The following is a 21,811-nucleotide window of genomic DNA, read 5'->3' on the forward strand; positions in this document are numbered from 1 at the left end:
TCTGTAGATTAATTTGTGTACTACTTAAATAATACTTTTGTACCTAAGGCTTAAGGTTATTCTTTTTATATAAGATCCTTGATGTTATGACCTTTTTATATTTAGTCATAATCTGCTTCATGTTTCAAAGTTGTTATCCACTGGGTTAACACCTAATTTAACACATTAAAAGTTATAAATGGGTTAGCATATTTGAAAAGTAGGCTTACCTGTCAGCTTTGTATTGTAATAGATCTTTTTAAAAATCCTTTCTCTATTCTCTATCCCCTTGTAATTGTTAACCCTTTATCCTGGTTATTTTATATATATTACTGATAGTAACTAAATAAAGTACTAGTTTCTGTCTCATGCTGCTCTTTAAGTAAGAAAAAAAAAAATAGTTGTCCTGATTACCTCTGGAGCCTGAAAACTTTGCCTTTTATAAAATTAAAGATAAAAACCATTTTCTAAAGGCCTACCAGAAGCTGTGTTTTCATCAAAGGGCTGGTACTTCCCAGCTGAGTATGTGTGGTCTGTTTACTAGGGAAAACTCATGTTAACCCATTTTTGTTGTTTAAATTAAAATTCATCTTGTTACACTAGATCATTCTCACTTCGAGGAGAGAAGGGAAAGAAGTTGTTTTCTCAAACTCCATTTTATGAAATTTTTAAGTCAAAGGCCATTTCATTACTTTTACATGGGATATAAATTGTTAGACTCAAAGCATTTCTGGAGTGTATATATTCAAACCAGATGTAAGCTTCTTCAAGTAACTGGTTGCAAATGATTTCAGATACAATTAATGTGTTTGAAGTAAGGTAGACTGCAGATGAATGAGGAAAATGAACAAGAGTTTGTCTTTGGAGAAGTTGGTCAGCTGGCAAGATAGAGCTCCTTTGTCTGTAAAGAGATAGCTAGCCAACCTGGTAATATTAGGGAGTTCTGATGTTCAGTTTGTTGGGAACCAATTCACAAACAAAGTAAAATAATGTTAGTTTTTCCAATCAGGGTAATGGAGTGGGACGTTTCAGAACTCTGTTTCAGTACAGAAGCAACAGCAATCAGCAGAAATGGCTGAAACGGCTCTCTCAAAGCTTGAGGAAATGGTGAAAGTACTGCAGTAACAGAATAAGCACTGAATCCAAAGAAAGGGCACTTAAAAGCAGTAGGATCTCGTGGCTCTGTAGCTAGCCCCCTCATAAGCTCAGCAGAGTCAGATAATGCTCTCAGTAGGGATCCCTGGTCCCAGTTACCATACTGGAAACATGTGGAGCCCAATCTGATTGTGACCTGAAGGACTCACTGTCCTAGCACGGCATGTAAAGGCAGTGCGCAGAGCTCTCCTACAGAAAGCCGTGGGAGAGCACTGAAGTTGTATCCCCAGGACAAAGCCAACTGTAGGACAAACAGTGCAGTGCCCTGGTCCATGAGAAAACTATCGTGTAGGGAAGAGAGGACGTCTTAAATGGAACTCCTAGGTCCACTTGCACATGCCTTGCAAGATGAGACACTAACAGAAAAGGTTAGGATAGCCCTCTCTGCTTTGGCCTCAAGCTATTCTGTGAACTCATTGTGTGCATAAACCTTGAAGAAGTTTGTGGAAGATTAAGGATTTTTCCTTAAAAATTTTTTTTTTAATTTTCTTATCACACTAGCTGAATACAAGCTTAAGGAACAGGCATTCCTGTCTAAATTCCAGTAATAGTACATCTAAAATAGCAACACCCACATTTAAAAAAAAAATAAAACATACAAAGAAACAGGAAATGATGGACCTGGAGTAAATTAAAGCATTAGAAACCATCAATGAGGAGAATCCAAATCTGGGATATACTACACAAAGATGTTTTAAAAGTGGTCCTAGTATGCTTAGTTAAAGGAAAACATGGACAAAGAAATGAAGGAAATCAGGAAAATGAAGGACGGCTACAACATCGTTAGAGAGATGGAAATTATGTAAAGGAACCAAACAGTGCTGAAGACCATAGTATCAGAAACCCCTGGAGGGTTTCAGGACGTTGACAATGGGGGAAGAATCCTTGAACACAAAACAACTTAAATCAACCAGTCTGAAGGACCTACAGCAAACCATCAAGTGTACAATATACACACTGTAGGAATACAGGAAGGAATGGAGAGAATATTCAAAGGGATTATGGCTGAAAACTTGCCAAACTTAACAAAGATGTGTGGTAGTGTGAAGTTATGTACCCCAGAAGAGGCCATGTTCCTTTTAATCCATTTCTGTGGGTGAAGACCTGGTTTTGGTGGGACCTTTTGATTAGGTTATTTTAATTCAGATGTGGATTTGAATTGAATCTCGTTACTGGAGCCCTTTATAAGAGGATAAAGGACCCACAAAAAGCCTAGTGAGCTCAGAGAAGCTAAGATGAAATTAACAGAAGCTCACAGAAAAAGCCCCACAGAAAACAGGAAGCCGCTGAAGCCAGAGGCTGGAAGCAACAAAACTTGAGACAAGGACAAGCAGATGTCTCCATGTGCCTTGTCATGTGATAGAAGAGCCCCAGATGCTGGCAGCCTGTGTTGAGAGTCCAGGTATCATTCTGTTGATGCTTTGGGTTGGATATTTTCATGGCCTAAGAACTGTAAAATGTAAGTTAATAAATCCCCTTGTAAAAAACCAACCCATTTCTGGTATATTGCATTCTGGCAGCTTTAGCAAACTGAAACAATGTGGTTATACACATCTACGATGCTCAATAAACTCCAAATAGGATGAATTCAAATAGTCTTACACCACACCATGTTATAATCAAACAGTTGAATGCCAAAGGTAGATAATTTTGAAAGCCACAAGAGAGAAACATGTCACGTACAAGGGGGTCTCAAGATTAAAAGCCGATTTTTCATTGGAAACCGTAGAAGACAGCAGTGGATGACATACTTAAAATGCTGAGAACAAAGAATTGCCACCCAAAAATTCTGGCAAAACTGGCTTCCAAAAATGAAGTACCAGATAAGGCATTCCCAAATAAAAACTGAGGGAGTTTATCATCACCAGGACAGCCCAACGAGAGATGCTCAAGAGTTATGTTGCTTCCCCCTAAGATCAGGAACAAGACAAGGATGTCCATTATCACCACTATTATTCAACATCGTGTTGGAGGTTCTAGCCAGAGCAATTAGACAAGAAAAAGAAATACAAGGCATTAGAATTGGAAAGGAAGAAGTAAAACTATCACTGTTTGCAGACGATATGATACTATACGTCGAAAACCCGGAAAAATCCACAACAAAACTACTAGAGCTAATAAATGAGTACAGCAAAGTAGCAGGTTACAAGATCAACATTCAAAAATCTGTAGCATTTCTATACACTAGCAATGAACAAGCTGAGGGGGAAATCAAGAAACTAATTCCATTTACAATTGCAACTAAAAGAATAAAATACCTAGGAATAAATTTAACTAAAGAGACGAAAAACCTATACAAAGAAAACTACAAAAAACTGTTAAAAGAAATCACAGAAGACCTAAATAGATGGAAGGGCATACCATGTTCATGGATTGGAAGACTAAATATAGTTAAGATGTCAATCCTACATAAATTGATTTACAGATGCAGTGCAATACCAATCAAAATCCCAACAACTTATTCTTCAGAATTAGAAAAACCAATAAGCAAATTTATCTGGAAGGGCAGGGTGCCCTGAATTGCTAAAAGTATCTTGAGGAAAAAAAACGAAGCTGGAGGTCTCACGCTGCTGAACTTTAAGGCATATTATGAAGCCACAGTGGTCAAAACAGCATGGTATTGGCATAAAGATAGATATATCGACCAATGGAATCGAATAGAGTGCTCAGATATAGACCCTCTCATCTATGGACATTTGATCTTTGATAAGGCAGTCAAGCCAACTCACCTGGGACAGAGCAGTCTCTTCAATAAATGGTGCCTAGAGAACTGGATATCCATATGCAAAAGAATGAAAGAGGACCCGTATCTCACACCCTATACAAAAGTTAACTCAAAATGGATCAAAGATCCATTAGGTCTAAGACCATAAAACAGTTAGAGGAAAATGTAGGGAGATATCTTATGAAACTTACAATTGGAGGCGGTTTTATGGACCTTAAACCTAAAGCAAGAGCACTGAAGAAATAAATAAATAAATGGGAGCTCCTCAAAATTAAACACTTTTGTGCATCAAAGAACTTCATCAAGAAAGTAGAAAGACAGCCTACACAATGGGAGACAATATTTGGAAATGACATATTGGATAAAGGTCTAGTATCCAGAATTTATAAAGAGATTGTTCAACTCAACAACAAAAAGACTGCCAACCCAATTACAAAATGGGAAAAAGACTTGAACAGACACCTCTCAGAAGAGGAAATACAAATGTCCAAAAGACACATAAAGAGATGCTCAATGTCCCTGGCCATTAGAGAAATGCAAATCAAAACCACAGTGAGATATCATCTCATACCCACCAGAATGGCCGTTATCAACAAAACAGAAAATGACAAGTACAGGAGAGGATGCGGAGAAAGAGGCACACTTATCCACTGTTGGTGGGAATGTCAAATGGTGCAACCACTGTGGAAGGCAGTTTGGCGGTTCCTCAAAAAACTGAATAGAGAATTGCCATACGACCCAGCAATACCATTGCTAGGTATCTACTCAGAGGACTTAAGGGCAAAGACACAAACGGACATTTGCACACCAATATTTATAGCAGCATTACAATTGCAAAGAGATGGAAACAGCCAAAATGTCCATCAACAGACGAGTGGCTAAACAAACTGTGGTATATACATACGATGGAATATTATGCAGCTTTAAGACAGAATAAACTTATGAAGCATGTAATAACATGGATGGACCTAGAGAACATTATGCTGAGTGAGTCTAGCCAAAAACTAAAAGACAAATACTGTATGGTCCCACTTATGTGAACCGACATTCGAGAATAAACTTGGAATATGTCATTGGTAACAGAGACCATCAGGAGTTAGAAACAGGGTAAGACAATGGGTAATTGAAGCTGAAGGGATACAGACTGTGCAACAGGACTAGATACAAAAACTCAAAAATGGACAGCACAATAATACCTAATTGTAAAGTAATCATGTTAAAACACTGAATGAAGCTGCATCTGAGCTATAGGTTTTTGTTTTGTTTTGTTTTGTTTTTACTATTATTACTTTTATTTTTTCTCTATATTAACATTCTATATCTTTTTCGGTTGTGTTGCTAGTTCTTCTAAACCGATGCAAATGTACTAAGAAACGATGATCATGCATCTATATGATGATGTTAAGAATTACTGATTGTATATGTAGAATGGTATGATTTCTAAATGTTGGGTTAATTTCTTTTTTTTCCGTTAAAAAAAAAAAAAAGAGAAGGGGTAATTGGAGCTGAAGGGATACAAACTGTGCAACAGGACTGGATATTAAAACTCAGAAATGGACAGCACAATACTACCTAATTGTAATGCAATTATGTTAAAACATTGAATGAAGCTGCATGTGAGGTATAGGTTTTTTTCTTCTCTCTATTATCGTTTTAATTCTTATTCTGTTGTCTTTTTATTTCTTTTTCTAAATCGATGCAAATGTACTAAGAAATGATGAATATGCAACTATGTGATGATATTAAGAATTACTGATTGTACATGTAGAATGGAATGATTTCTAAATGTTTTGTTAATTTTTTTTAATTAATAAAAAAAACTCAAAAATGGACAGCACAATACTATCTAATTATAATGTAATTATGTTAAAACACTGAATGAAGCTGCATCTGAAAAAAAAAAAAGTTATGTTGCTGAAAGTATCCTAGACAGTAGATCAAAGCCCCATGAAGAAATGCGGATGTCAGTTAAGGGTAACCATGTGTATAATGGGAATGCCAACATTACTGTATCTTTATTTTGTCACTCTACCTTTTACAGCATCAGAAAGAGGGAAATGCATAAATGTGATAAATCAGAATCTTGTATAAACAATTTGTGACAAGAACTACATAAAATGGGGGGGGGGTATAGGGACATAATTTGTGTATACCATTGAAGTTACATTGGTGTCTAAGTGAATGAGAGTGTTACAGATTTAACGATGTTAAATTCAAGCCCATGGTAACTACAAAGAAAATACAAGAAATATGCAAGCTCACAGAGACCCCGTGCCAGGGGCAAGGGGGAGAGGGAGGGAGGAGTAGGAGGGTGGTGCAAGGGGAATGGGGAGTTCATGCGTATGAGGTGCATGGTATCTGGCTGAGAGGTGGAAATGTTTCAGAAATGGAAGGTGATGACGGTACCACAAAGTGTAAATAATCCCAATGAATGTTATACTTGGGAGGGGTTGAGGTGGGAAAGTTTGTCGTATACATGTTCCCACAAGTTAAAAATGAGCAACTTAGGAGACAATGGCAATTAAATGCAATGCGGGATTCTGGACTGGATCAAATAATAGAGAAAAGGCACCAAAGGACATTTTGGGTACATAAGAAAATATTGGAGTGTAGACTGAATGAAAGTTTTCTATCAATATTAAATTGCTTGAACTTGATACTTGCACTTAAGGTGGTCACATAAGTGAATATCATTGTTCCTGGGAAATGTACATGGCCGTATTAACTTTTAAAGGTGCATGATATATACAGCCTACACTCAAATGTTCAGAAAATGGATCAATAGATAAATGAATAGATAGATAATTGACTGATAGATGGAATGATAAATCAATTGTTGCAAAATGTTAGAATTTGCTAACCTGGATATGTGGGGTAATAGGAGTATATGGGAGTTCTCTGTATGGGGTTTATATTTTTTAACTGTCCTGTAAGTTTGAAAGGAGTTCAAAATAAAAAGTTGTGTTTTTTTAATGGCAATTTCAAAACATTTTTTTGTTCAAGTTCCTAAAAACACAGTACCAGGTTTCAAACTGTGCAACCTGGTAATAGCTGTGTGTGATGTCTAGGGCATTGCATAATACATGGTAGACCATCAATAAATAATTTTCAGAAAGAAAAAATAAATATACTTGGTATTTTTACATGTTTTTTAAGCAAAATTCAGACCAGTCTTTCCACATGAATTAGTTACTATCCTATTAATTTTTACCATCCTAGGGAGAGACACTTAGAATAATAAGAGTAAGGCAACTTAGAATAACAGTCACAAGTGATTTTTATTGCTTGAATATTCAAACTAATTTTTCCTGCAGTTATATTTTTAACATGTGTTTCTCTTTAAAGCTAAATGTTTAAAGTGTAAAGAATAAGTAAAAATTTTACCACCATAACAGCTTCTTCAGTACATGGATGACATTTTAGAGTGCAAGCCAAATCTATACACATATAAAATTAAAGATATAAATAGAAAAATACCAAGTAATCCTGCCATTTTGTTCAGTGTGATACTTTCATTCATAAGTTAATATGAAAACACACTACAAAAGCAGCTTGATACACGATTCTCTTCGAAATCATCCATATGCAAACTTCAATATATGAAGTAACTATCTTATTGACTGGCTTTAAAATAAACATGTATAGGGTCAAAATGTTTACATTCGAACTATATTTTAGAGCTGATTTTCACTGAAATTTCTCATTCATCTTATTTGTATATTCAGTACAGAATGATTTGGCAAGGAATGTTGCTTTTGGTCTAAGTATCAGATTATTTTATTGAGCTATGGACATTTCATGTCCATATATTTAATAGGCATGATAAAATAGAACTCTTATGATTTTAATCCATGACAACTACTCTTTCCTGAGCTTCTAAGGGTAATGATTAGGAAGCTTCAGCAGTGTTTTGAACAATTAAAGTCTATAAACTGTAATCAGAATGTAGTAGCTTTAGATGAATGCTTATTTGCTTATTAAAACAGCTGTTGACATCTTTAATATAATTGTTTTGTATCTGATGCTAGTTAGGCTATAGTATTTCAGTAAGAGAATAACAGCTTATACGTTAGAGTGCCTTGCACTTTTTCTTGCACTTATCAAAATGTCACTGTTGCTGGGATTCTAAGAAATCTCTACAAATGCCTCTAATGACATCAGAAACGATTGGTTCTAATCCTGTGAACTCTCTGGTGAAGAAAGCATGAGACTCCTTCGGCTTAGAAGCCATATCTTTCAGGTCATCCAAAGGTGCCCAAGCCACACCAACAGAGAAGATGGTGATACCTGCAATGGAAATATTTTAAAGTGAATTGAAACCAGGCTCCAGCTTAAGTAGAAAATTATATGTATATATTTTTCATATATTAGTACATGGTTTAAGAGAAGAATTCAGTTTCCTGTACCAAATTAGTAGGTAGGTCAAAACCTATGTACTAATTGGCATTAGAAAGGACTATATGCTACCATCACTTCAATTAATCGCTATACTTGACTCATAGCCAGTACCATAAAGCAAGAAAGAACGGCACAAAAGATGAGACAAGTAAATGGAGCCAAAGTTTTCTAAAGGTGTTGCATTGTCTGGGAAATGATGACCAGTCCTCAATGAACAACTTTCTTCCATTCCACTCTTTATGTTAAATTGGCAAACTGTCCAATGGTCAGAAATTGTCAGTCTTTAATCACAGAGCAAATATTATTCTGTTGATACAAACAGCCAAAGAGAAATTTCTATAAGTTGAAATTGTTTCTTCCAACTATATTGAGGCATCTTGAATGCATTCCCTTCAGTTATAGAAGGCTTTTAGTGCAGGTATACATTTTGGTTGGAGTAATATCATATTAGTTGACTCACCTCGATCCCTTTTATAGTAGTTGTTAAACAGATTCTTGGAATACACTACTGCCTGTCTTCTCCAGGATGAAATTCCCCATAATGACATAACACACTTTGAGAGTATCTGTAATAGCTACTCCCCTACCATCCAAGATTTCATTCCACTTCTATTGATAAACAGTGCTCAGGGTTGTGCAGACTTAAGATAAAAGGTAGGTTTAGATGACAAACATTGCATGAATGTATCATCCCTAGCCAATACTCCCGTCTCCCCACTTCTACCCTCTGGCAAAACGTATTTATATATATTTTTTCCTTCCCCTAAGTTTTCCTTACTCCTTTCAGTTCTGTATTCAAGCTTAGATTGTTCAGTTCAGTCCCAGTTATAATTATAGTTTAAAAATAAAGCAAAAAACAGTCCTGAAAGGTAAATTAGAATACAGGGTAAAGGATGATAGTGTCTGTATTCTAGAACTTCACCTATTACTGTATGAGATCGAAGAAAGAAAAGTTTATTTTGTCCAAAACCTAAATTTTCTGTAGAACACAACCTAACTTCATCTGTTTGGCCAGTTCAGTTAAACAATCTAAATACACGGAGCCTAAAATTGGGATTGAGGTCTTGCAATTTTGTATAGCTTACTGCAAAACCCAGATGCATCCCAAAGTCTGTTGGGTAGATAATTTAAAAGTATTGGCAAAATCCCTTGAGGGACTCAAGAAAAGATATGGAACTATTGAACTTTCCCACCTAGGAAGTCTCTGAAATTCTTTCCAACATTAAGGGCTTCCATGTTAATAGGCCAAGTCCTTGATCTTTAGACTTGCTCTTATGAAACTTACATCTACAATGGAGAAGCTAAGCCTACTATAATTATGCCTAAGAGTTACTTCCAGAGAACCTCTTTTGTTGCTCAGATGTGGCCTCACTCTCTCTAAGTGCAATTCTGTGAAAAAAATGTTACCCTCTCCCCTAAGTGAGACATGACATCCAGGGACATAAGTCTCCCTGGCAATGTGGGACATAACTTCCAGAGATGAACCTAGTCCTGGGATCGACAACAACTTCCTGACTGAAATGGGGTAAAAAAATGTTAAAAAAATAAGGTATCAGTGGCTAAGAGATTTCAAATAGAGTCAATAGGCTATTTTGGAAGTTACTCTTACTAAATTTCAGCTAGATATTGCTAATTGCCACGGAATGCCACATCCCAAACAATGGTATTCCTGTAAACCCTAAAGAATACCCAGGGCTCAGTCTGATACGCTATAAAAGTTTCACTCACTAAGTTTATTTTTCAGAAACATATAACCTCCGGATGGTTCCTAGGCAAGATAAGCCTTGAAAACCAGAGTTACCACTCTTTCCAAGAACATCAGCAAGTTGCATCTCCCTACCCCATAAGGCTGAAACCCCTTTTCAACATAAAGAAGTTAGAATGGTCATTTACCGAATATTCCTGAAGATTGGGAGAAATGTCAAAGGAGAAGGAGGAGTTGTAACAGAGAAGAGAGGATTTAACAAATGAGTATGACTACTGAATCATTATATTGATATTTCTTTTTAGTCTCTAGTGTCTTAAAGCAGCTAGAAGGAGACACCTGAAATTGTGGAACTGTAACCCATACATTACTTTGTTCTTTAACTACTTGTCAAAATTTACTTTGATATTTATTGCTTTTTTTGGTATACATGTTATATTTCCCAATAAGAAATGTTGGGAAAAAAAAAAAAAGACATTAGGAACGACAACAACAACAAAAAACAGTCCTGACCTAACCCTAACAGCCTACCTTATTTTCTTACTTTTATAACTTGGATTTCACTATCACTAAAAGAGATCATTTTCATGAAATTATTTCATTGTGACCCAAACACCTGAAGTTCAATTAATCACACAGGGAAAATATCTTTGAATTTGAATTACTCTAGTTTATGATATTTAGCAAGAATACAATCTTGTTCATACAATACGTTAAGTGATAAGGAATATGAGAGCAAACAGACCTTCATGTCAACATAGGTTAGCTGCTGATGGATAAAATACCTCTTATAAGCCAGATGTATAGCTTAAATTGTATGTATTCTCTGTCCTATTTAAAAACAGTATTCCATCAACAAGGTACACAGTGCATTGGCAAAAGTGCTAGTAAATGTATAGGGAGGACAAAGGCCAAATCATCAGGAATTAAATAAAAAAGAGGAAGAGAAAGGTAAAACCTTACTTAAGGTATAAACAAATGCAAGTGTACTGATCCTTCCTCTCCTAAATCGGTGTTTTTGTTTTTAAAATTGTGATTTGACTCCAGTCATTCAGTTACATCTCAGGAGAGGTGACATCACCGTGGGCCTGTTTGGTCTCAGCACTATGCTATGCTAATGTGTTAAGGAACTAGTGGCCTTTGCTGCTAGTGTGAAGGAAAAAGAAAACGCTTTCTTATATTCTTATTAGACCACAGCATGATTTTGTTATCGTAAGGGAAGAAAAAAAAAAAAGACACTTAAGAAGTAAGTTTAGAAGGTATAGAATGAAAATCTTTTGGAAGACTTTTCATTTTAGAAAAGCCATACCAGACTGAAATTTTTACTTAAAAATTTATGGTAAACTATTAAAGATATATTCATAGGTTATGGTAAACGGTGATTATCTGGAGATAGGTTACAAGCTTGAATCAAATGTAAGCACCTGTAACGTATTTCCTCACACATGACATGGTCGCATGGCAATTCTCCCAAACAGCACAGTGGGGTTAGGAGTGTGTCTGGAGTCCGACCGCCTGAATTTAAATCCTGGCCTCACCACATGCTAGCTGTGTGAACTGGGGGAAGTTATTTAACATTTCCATATCTATTAACTCATCTGTAAAATGAGATCACTTAATAGCACTACTTTGAGAATCAGGAATATTGTTTAAAGCTCTTAGGACAGTGTCTGCCACTTTGTAGTAGGTATTCAGTAAAATAAATTCTCAAGTTTTTATTCACTCCTAAATACTCCTCTCCTCAGTAACCTTCCCAAAGAAAGGACAAGGACCTTACCGGCATCATGTGCTGCAGCCGCAGGGCCTCGGACATCATCATAGGACTGCCCATCGGTGACAATTACCAGGAAGTTCTTGTTGGGGCTATCCCTTATTGGACCAAACACATTTCTGACAGTGAAGGAAATGGCCTCACCAGTGGCTGTTCCACCACTCATATAGCGGATATTTCTGATAACAGCTAGAACATTCTCTTTGGTGTTATAGTCAGTGAAACTGAATTCTGTATGCTGATCATAGGTGAATTGTACAGCAGCTATTTTGGCACCAATGTCAGAGATTTCAAAAGTCTTGGCTATGTTGGAAACAAATTCAAGCATAAGGTGGAAATTGCCATCTCCAACACTGCTGGAACCGTCAATTAGGAAGGCAATGTTCACTGAGTTATAACAGGTCTTGCTGCACATCATTTGTTCATGAGTGCAGAGCTTCTGGACCAGAGGCTTTACGTATTTGGTGGTGCCAAACCAGTTGGGCATGTGGTAAGAGAAGAAGCCATTGTTCCGACAGACAGCCTAACGGGGGAGACACACAAAAGATATCAGAAGGGATCCAACGTTTTTTCTTCTTTAAACTTATAAAAATGTGAAATCTCGAGGGTTCAGACTTCATGCAAATATGGGCCAGTCAGCACTCAGCCTATGATCCCAGAACTGAATATTTCGGTCATCATAACCAAAGATACTTCTCCCCGCCTTACCTTGTCAACAAACGCAACATCCTGAACCATCCCCAGTTCTTCAGGGATAGGTTTGGCCACAGAAACTATAAATACATTAACCCCAAACTCTCTGGCCACAATGCCTGCTTCCTCGATGTCATCAGAAGGCCAGCCATCAATAAACACCACCACCACTTTGGGGATTCCTTTTCTCACGCCAGCATCTGCTGTGAAGAATTTCTGGGCCGTGTGCTTCAAGGCTTTTCCTGGGTTTGAAAAAAGCAAATTGGAGCAGCATTGTTGCACTGCTCAGATGACATTTCCATTTCCCTTGTAGCAACCTGATAACCTCAAATTTAAGGATTTAATTTTGAACTCTTGTTCTAGAAAAGTTGCATCAGAACGGAAAGTTTATTCATCAGAACTTCGAATGTATTTTTTTGTCTTCACAACCCACATTACTTCCCCCTCCATGTCCCAGAAGCCTCACATTTCCTTTCCTCATATCAATCACCAGTAAAAATCACAAAAGTGACTCCTACTCTCCTATACGTGCTCTCTATCCAGCACCTTGGTGACTGATTAATACTTCTAAGGATTCAACAGAAGAAGTTTTTCTTTAGAGAGTCAATGGGGCTGCTTTAGTTCCAGCACATCCGCATTCATTAGATGCGTCTGTTAATATTTGCTTCTTTTTAACATTGTACACAGGTACCCCTCTAAAGTGACATTATGGCTTCCAATATAAGGATTCCAAATCATAATGCCTCGGATTTCTTTTTTTAAATAAGAAATATCAACCTTTTGTTATATTTTCCTTTATAAATTGAAGAGTCTGATAATCAAGTACAGACCTAAACAAGATTTCTCAGTTGCCAGGAGGAAGCATTTCACAGTTGTCTATGCAAAAAATAGCATAATACTGTTTTACATGCCTCATCATTGATAATCCTCCCCTATGTTACATCTCAGGGGACAAAGTCTACTTACCTGTATTGGAATTACCCCCTCTGAAACCTACTTCCTTTATGGCAAATAATACATCTTTGGCTGATGTAAAGTTTTTCAAGTAAAATTCTATTTTGGGGTGTTCACTAAGTAGAAAAACAAGAAAATGTTATCCAGGAAGAATTGGAAAGGCAAACAAGCAACATTATTGCGTTTTGAAGTCTTTAAATCTGACAACACCCAAATTTCTTTTTTAATCCGACAGTATTAAAGTCAACAAAGACACTGCATCCCTATTTGAATTATTGGGGACATTTCAGCAATGTAACAAGGACTATTGCTTCATTAGAGCTTATTATAATCTGGGTAATGGCCTAAATCCTTACATATCACATATATAATCTTACTTCATTATAACTCTATAAAATAAGAATTATTCTCCCTATTTTATACATTTAGAAATTGACGCTCAGGGTATTTAGATAATTTGCCCAACAAAATATAGCTGCATTTTAAATTCAGGTCCATCTGGCTCCAAAGTGCATGCCTAAACTATATGAAGCAATTGACACCAGGCTTGACTGTGCTTAATGGAAGTTTGTAGAATTGAGCAGGCATCTGGGGGAATTTCTGGGTTTGAGGCTAAGTCTTTTCCAGTGGGGAACCCTGGAAGCACTAAACAAGCCTATGTAGTTTTAAAATAGTGAAATTTTTGTTATAAGAAATACGATTGACATTTGTCGGTCTTACAATTACATGTAGTATAAGTGATTTGGGATTTTAAATTCCATATTCAATATTAAAATAATCTCAGCTCACTTTTATAATTAGTCTGTGCTCAAGACCATGTTGAGTAAAAGCAATTAGTTAAAGCAAATTTGTTGTATTTAGCTTTTAGAGAGGTCAATATTTCATAAGTATAACATTTTAAGACGTTAACATTATCGGTAGCCACCTCATTAAGTCAAGATTGTTGAAGGACAAGTATAACACTGATTGAATAAGGTAGATTTCTAAATGCCTGGTGGAATGTTGGGTTACAATATCTGATTTCATGGTTGATGACCTTTTCATTTTTTTAGGTCACTTTGCAGCTATGCAAATTGTGAGATTAGCCTTATTTTTGCCTCCTTAATGATTATATTTTGGAATTCTGCTTAAATAGAAACTCTTGACATAATTTGTTTATTATAATGCCCTTTCTAATGCCCAGGAAGTTTATAGAGAATCCAGTCTCTGTATGTCAACAAAGTAGTGTACTTCTCATTCTGAAAAAGAATTATATAAAAGTAGTAAGAAAGAACTGTAAGCAAAAAGTAATGCAGGGGAATTTGCCCTATGGGATGTTAAAATGTACAATAAAGCTACAAAAATCAGTGTAGAGGAGATGTAAGGATTAGCACACAGCAAAGGAATAGACTTGCCCAAACATATGTACAAAAGTGATGTTACAAATCAGTGGAATAAGTAGCTCATTTTTAAAACAGTGTGGGAGCAATAAATGGTTATGTAGAAAGCAACAAAGTTAAATTCTTGCCTCATACCAAAAAATTTCTATTCGGATTAAGAGTCAGTTGTAAAATATAACATAAGAATAACTTAAATGTAATATGCAAATTCATGGAGACAATAAGTAGACTATAGGGTAGCAGGGTCATGGGTGGGAAACAGGAAGGTGGGGTTAATGCTTAATGAGTAGAGGGGTTCCGTTTGCGGAAACAGTTTGAGGTTTAGAAACAGGAATACGCATATATTTACAATCAATTATTCTCTTAAAACGCCAAAAGGAAATAAAACGTTTTACAGTGATTGTCTCTAGGGAGTGTGATTTGGGGAATTTGTTTTCTTAAGAGCTTTATATATCTTTCAAGTTTTCCATTAAAGTTATCAGTAGATACTATCTAAAAATGAATAAATAAAAAACTCATGCTTCAGATTTCTAGCGAAGGGTATATGGAAAGAGCTAAAAAGAATAACAACAACAGGGAGGAGGAACAGACATATTTCCCTCTCTCTTTGGAAAAGAGAAATTGGGAATTGAGCAAATGTCCATGTGCAGAGGTGATCTGTGTGAGCAATGGAACTCTTTAGTCAACCACCTGGCCTTCAAGAAGGTTCGTACAGTTCTCTAAACCCTTTTACTCAGGAAAGGGGCGCTCAGATCTATCGAATCTGCCCAGTCAGTCTCAAGTCTTGAATTTATAGTTTGGGAATCCAGATTGTACACAAATCAATATGTCTGTATTGAATTGAAATGAACGTACGTGGTAAAAGGATCATTTGTCGTCATTCAACACCTAACTCAACAATCCTCCCAGTTTAACAAGGTTGGTACCTGGCTTGAACAAGGCCCACGTGTGGTCCTTCTGTTCCAATTCCCAACATTAGAGCCACTTTCCCAACAAAATTCTTCTGCAAATTAAACCGGCGCTGCCCAATATTAAAACTTCCATCGATCAGAAATGCAATGTCTGCTTTACAGTCTGTGAACACCCAAACAAGTACTTTCCATTAGCAGTCTTATCTTAGAGAACGAAAGGAAGAGCAGAAATGCTATCTTCCCAAATGGATATCCTGGTGCCTACCTTTATTGCCAGCTTTCTTCTCGGATGTTTTCTTTAGTCTTTTCCCTGAAATACAGGAAGCATGTGGCATTAGAAGAAGGAAGATGGCGCCACAGCGAGACGCCTACATAGGGAAAAGCCCATGAAAAAGAATGTCATTCTTGAAAATAGTTGTTTTTTGTTTGTTTGTTTGTTTGTTTTTAAAAATTAATATCCCTCCTGATTTTCTGGGCTGGAGAAGCAACACCCCAACAAATAAACAAGTAAGAACGTAGGAGGCCTACGTATTTGGCCTGCCTTCAATCCAGGCCTTTCATAGGCCAAAGCCACAGATGAAGCAGGATTGGAAGCCAACGTTTCTAACACCTTTAATTTCTGTGACTTTCAAGCCACCACAGTCTTAGAAAAGAGGATCTCTGGGTACTTCTTAAAGTTGACACACATCAATTCCTTTTATTCATATATGACAGAACTGGAAAGGAACTGAATGAGGCAAATGGAACTAGGAAGAAGTTCATGGTACTTTCACTTTTCCCAGTTCATAGGCATGGTTTATCAAATCCAGGTGGAGTGCTAGGGGTTCAAGAATAATTATAGTAGAGTTCATAATTGAGAATATAAGAAAGATGAAGAATTTGAAATATAAAATTGTATATGCTTCCCTATATAATATACTGGTATAATATTAAGGTACTTGTTTTGTTTCCCATCCATATGAATTTTTGAGACCTTCTACTAACAACAGACTTATGTATCATTTCCAAATTCCATGCCAGGTGTCTAGGAGATAGGATCTACGTTTCATACCTGTTGGTGGATGGACTGTGGACACTGTTCGTCCCGTGGCTTCCTGGGTATCACTTTTGCCTTCTGTTAAAATAAAGAGAAGTCTTTCTTTTCGTATTCCTTCTTCATCAAAGTGTAGTGAATCTAATTTAGAGTTCTATACGATGATGAATGTCATAGGGATTCATAATTACTGCAGGAGTAAACATCATTCGGCAGGCTGGTTTCAGAGACTAAAAATTAATTTGTATTATAGCATTGTTTTTTTAAAAATCACCAAAAATGACTTCTCTAATTTCTTTGGTCTGCCATTACTTAGTAAGTTTCAGCGCATTCGGACTGCCCAAAATTCAAGTTTCTATTTTGTCTTCTAACAGCAAGATCATTTTTCCTCCAAATTTGACCAAATTAGGTTTGAACGGGTAATGGACCCCTCAGGGCCCCTGACTCAAACCCACGGATGACCTCTTCATTCTTGATCACGGGTTTTCCATCAGCGTCAAAGAGGCTGAGCTAAGGAAAGCAGAAAACCCCGTGGGGGTAGGAAGGCAAGATTTACAAAAAGTGAGAACAATGCAGTGGCACCTACTAGTCACCGTGAAAGAAGCAGACCATCTGGAAAGTGTCTGAGACTGGATGCCATTGGCCACCGCTGAGGAATAATTTTCACGACCGGGTAGGCTGTAAACTCTCACAGGTCCTCCCGAGCTACCGATCACTCCCCTGCCATACAAGAAGACGGACTGAGACGCTGTACTGTTTCAGGGGCACCCCGCTGGCTTACACTGCATCTACTGCCCTGATGAATCAAGAAAATAGTTCAGCAGAGAAGTCATCTAAGGGTGCTGCCAGCCTTTTTCAAAATTTGCCTATGAAGCAACAACATCTGCCTGGGGAAATGTTTTTGTGCTGTCAAACTTCTTAAGTGTTAAAAAGAACACATTTGTGTTATACAATTAACTATCCTGGTCCTGATTACTCCCTCAGAGGTTCAGAATTAATCAAAGAACTTAAAACAATTTTCCTAGTGTAAGAGGCTCACTTTGATTATGTATCATTGGACTTCATTAGAAAAAAGGGGGTGGGGAGGGGAGGGGACACTGGTGATTCTGCTGTAACAGTGGTGATGCAAGGGGGCTTCAGGACAGAGCCGGAGTTCCAGTCCCAGCTCGGGTACTTGCTTCAACCATGACCTCAGGCGAGGAAACTGACAACTCTCTGAAGGTCATTTCCTTATCTGTAAACTGGCGTGAAATTGTTTCTGCCTGGTAGAGTCTTGGTGGGAGTTAAAGCAGTGACTGGCAGACGGCGAGAACTCAGTTATGGATTACTGGTTACTGATTGTGACCAGCAGTGACTGACTGCAGCCTGCTGATCTACGATTAGGAATGATTTAGAGTCACAGGCGTCCAGCCATCCGGAAGTAACGCAATGGCCTTGAGTCAGACAGCTTCTCTTCATTCGGTTTTTCAAGAATATCCAGGAAAACCTTAAAAGTATGTTTTTTTAAATGGCTAAAGTTGGCACCAAAGGAAAGAAAAGGGGGAAGTTTCCAGATGGCTAAAGCAGGGGAGGAAATGATCACGTTTGCACATCTCTCCGCCCGAGGTGTCTGGGCTTACCTGTGCATGGCAGCACCACAGATGCTTGACACAGAAGCATATACTATGTTCCCAAACACGGAGAATTCCTCAAGCGGGCAGCCCCCCGGGCAGAGGACATCTACTTTCTCTTTCCTGATGTCCAGGCCTCTGGTAAAGCATGTGATAGCAAGGGGAACTGAAGAGAAAGGAAGGAATGGGCTAAGTATTCTTAGGACTACTTTTTGGTGGGGTAGGATCAGGAACTAGGGTATGAGATTTAAGTTTTACTTCCCTAATTTCTACCCTTCTAGTTAATAATATTGCCTTACGTACCATCCCACACCTTTCCAGATCCTGGGAAGCCAGAAGTTATTTTTCCAATTTAATCTAGTCCCCAACTGCTATAAAAAGCCTAACATGAGAATTTTCTCAGTTGCTTTCAGCTTGGAAATGCATATGTGGAAATACATGAGAACTAGAACGTAACATTAGTTATTAACCACTTATTCAGTCAAGAGAATATAAAATATCTCAGCTCCAATGACACTGGGTACATAGTTGCCCAAGCTGCAGAAGATAATGAATCTGCACCGACCCTCTGAGGAACAACTTTCATAGATAGATCACAAACCTCTCTAAGCCGTCCTTTGCTTTAGAGGATCACTAATCCTGGTTATCCTCCAAACACAGTGCAGACCAATAAAAGAAAGATGCTTAGATTCACAGAATGTCATTCAGCACCATCACTCCTTTTTTAAAGCCATGGGGTTAATTTGCCTAAAGTCACACACTCCAAGAAACTTTCTGCAATTCCCACAGGACAGGAAGCAGAGAAGTTAGTTCCTTCAGAATAGAGCATTTTTATCTTAATTGAATCTGATTATTTCTGCTCCAGATCTGTCCAAAGAGATGTATCATCAGTCAGTGGATGCATTTTTAGAAAGCACTGTTAATATTCACCAGTTCTGTGCAGTGTCAACCCAACTAAGAAAGAATCAAAGTTTTTACTACAAAAGATACTGTGTAGCAAGACAAGCCTTGGCAACCTGTAACAAGATAACATAATACATATTGATTAGTCCATTTTCTAGGAATGTTAAGTTGGGATTAGTGTTATAAATACTATTTTTCAAAACAGGAAATTTTGATTATCCAAACCTTTTTGAAACCAATGCTAATAATCTTCTTTTTCCTAAGACAGAGTAATACTGTCTGGTCATACTGCCCAGCTGAGTAGCTTCCCTCCAACAAGGACCCACTTCTAAGAGTCATCTGGGTCTCTTATATTGAGCTTCCTCCATGGAAGGGAAGGCAGGATGCCAACTACACAACCGATTCCTCAGGTCTGAAAAGAGCTGGGGAGTTTTAAATTCTTACCAAAAACAGTAGCTTCCTTCCTCCTATTTTAAGCTGGGGTAGGTGAGGCATGGGAAATCAGTGCAGAGATTCTGCCTTTAGCTGCCAAGACTGACTTCAATGGGAATAGGGGGCACATACAGCCCAGTGTAATACTTACCTTCATCTCTATTCCCCAGAAAAACAAACAATAGATTTCAGAAAACAGTCTGCCTTTCCAATGATAGAAAACACACTGAGCCACATACCCATACCAGGACTTTTGCAGAAGGAACCAACTCTTTAGACTTTCTTGCATGCAAAACGAGCCGGCCAAGGCTGCTTTTCATAGGGCTTACTCCCAGGACCTCTCAGCCAGGGTGTCAAACTCGGTGGGACAAAGACGACAGCCTCTCCCCCGCCCCCCCACCACGCCCTCTTGGCTAAGATAGTATGAAGTCGGTCCAGGCGGCCTCATCTTGATCCCAAACACAGTGCAACCATCTAGGACCAATAGGCCCCTCCTTGGGTCTCAAAGCATACCCCTGTCCCGACACCCCCCTCCCCCCCCGCCGTGGTTTGGCCCGTCCAGGAGCTCTGGGGTTGGGGGAGACTTTGTTGGCGCCTTCAGAAGTACGCCCCCAGCTGACGCCAGGAGCCCCTCCGTGTGGGAGAAACGGGTAAGCACGGCTGCATGGAAGAATGGGGGTGCACCGGGCAGCGGCTCCGACCCGGACGCCCTCCACCTCCAATCTCGGGGCCAACATCCAGGGGCTCCCTCGGAGCCAGCTTCTACCTGCTGGTCCTCAGCCCCTCCCACCGTCTGCACCGCAACCTGCTTCCCGGGCCCGGGAACTCCTAACTTACCAGCTCCCTCGCCGCCGGCAGGCTCGGCCAGCAGCATCCAGGCACCTGCGAAGAGAGCAAAGCGCGAGCGCTGACTCCCGCGGCCCCCGCGCGGGGCGAGGGGAAGGGGGCGCGAAGCGTGCATACCCACCCAGGCAGAGGACCGGGATCCAGGCTGCAGACATGGTGACCGGGGGGCTGCTCGGATCTGGGAGAGAGGGAGAAAGCCACGGAGACTCCCGGAGGACAGAGGCCCCCACGCACCCACCCCGCGCCCGCCCCGCTCTTCAGAGATCTCGCTGTGCCCCGAATCCCAGGGGTGACCGCGGGGAGGGTGGGGGTGGAGACCCAAGGGGCCGCTGTTCCCGAGCCGGAGTCCCCTCTGGAGCCCCAAGCGACGCTCCAGCTGCGATCGAGCCAAGCCCCAAATGTGCAACCCCGGACGGAGGACCCCAGTATGAAGAAGGACAAACTGAGAGAGATAAAGGAGAGACACAAACGGACAGACAGATGTCGGGGATCCCGACGCCCTCCGCGGACGCGCGAGACTCCGCACCTGCGTGGGACCCGCCAGGCTGCGCCCGAGTGCTGCAGGCGCCGCTCCCGCCGCGGCTCTTAAAGGCTGGGCGGCGCGCATGAGCACTGTGCGGGGAGCACGCGGGAGGGGCGCCGAAGCTGCGGTCCAGTGCCCGCCCTCCCCCCCGCCCCCCGCGGCGCGGGTCTCGGCCACCGGGATGCGCCGGGTCTGCTCCTAGGGCCGTCGCGAACGCCCCCGTTAGAGTCCGGGACCCGCCGGGACCAGGTGTGCCCGGGCGGCGGGAAGCGCTACCTGGAGATGCGCGGAGGCCGTGCCGGGGGAGGCCCGAGCCCGCGGGGGGCCGCACGGGCTGGACGGCGCCCGGGGCGGGGAAGGCCGACCCACGTGCTGCGAGCGCGCCCGGCCTCTCGGGGAAGCCGGCTGCGGAGGGACCAGCCCCGCGCTCAGTCCCCCGCGGCCAGGGCGGCGACGCTCGCCACCGCTCCCTGCCCGGCCTCGGTCAGTCGTTCAGCGCAGCCCAAGAACAAAACTTTCCAACCTCGCGTTCTCATTGAAGTAAAAAGTTCCTGCTTCTAAAGTTCACAAAACCCAAGCCGGATTTCGTGAACGCATGCCCTGATTTGGTTGAGGCCGGGTCACTCTTTGGACCTCAGGGATTCGACCTTCCACCTTGGTCCCCGCTGTAGCCCGCTGTCCCCGCAGCCGGCTCGGCTTACTGGAATGCACGAGGCCGCGCTGGTGGGGTGGCCCGGAGCAGTTACCGTCGCCTTTACTTCTTTTCTAGATCAGGACGGATTTTTTACACCTTT

At 40.0% G+C, this 21,811-nt stretch overlaps 1 protein-coding gene across 1 annotated transcript; it reads right to left on the bottom strand.

Moving 5' to 3' along the window:
* Positions 1-7,922: 7,922 nt before the first annotated feature.
* Positions 7,923-20,649, bottom strand: COCH (cochlin). Its single transcript, XM_077126501.1, has 11 exons — positions 20,616-20,649; positions 20,486-20,530; positions 18,323-18,479; positions 17,290-17,423; positions 16,722-16,784; positions 15,936-15,980; positions 15,686-15,833; positions 13,393-13,496; positions 12,442-12,668; positions 11,740-12,256; positions 7,923-8,146 (listed from the first exon to the last, which is right to left on the bottom strand). The coding sequence occupies exons 1-11, from the start codon at positions 20,647-20,649 to the stop codon at positions 7,968-7,970; spliced, it is 1,653 nt and encodes a 550-aa protein (XP_076982616.1). The 3' UTR covers positions 7,923-7,967.
* Between the last annotated feature and the right edge of the window lie 1,162 nt (positions 20,650-21,811).

The sequence above is a fragment of the Tamandua tetradactyla genome, chromosome 14 (assembly GCF_023851605.1).
Source record: "Tamandua tetradactyla isolate mTamTet1 chromosome 14, mTamTet1.pri, whole genome shotgun sequence".
NCBI classification, from domain to species: Eukaryota; Metazoa; Chordata; class Mammalia; order Pilosa; family Myrmecophagidae; genus Tamandua; species Tamandua tetradactyla.

Excerpts from the sequence above, each read along its gene's own strand:
- COCH (XM_077126501.1), bottom strand. The coding sequence starts at position 20,649 with ATGTCTGCAGCCTGGATCCCGGTCCTCTGCCTGG. Across the intron at positions 13,497-15,685 it reads GTGGGCCTTGTTCAAGCCAG|TGAACACCCCAAAATAGAAT; the intron begins GTACCAACCTTG and ends TTTTCTACTTAG. Across the intron at positions 12,669-13,392 it reads AGGGGGTAATTCCAATACAG|GAAAAGCCTTGAAGCACACG; the intron begins GTAAGTAGACTT and ends TTTCAAACCCAG.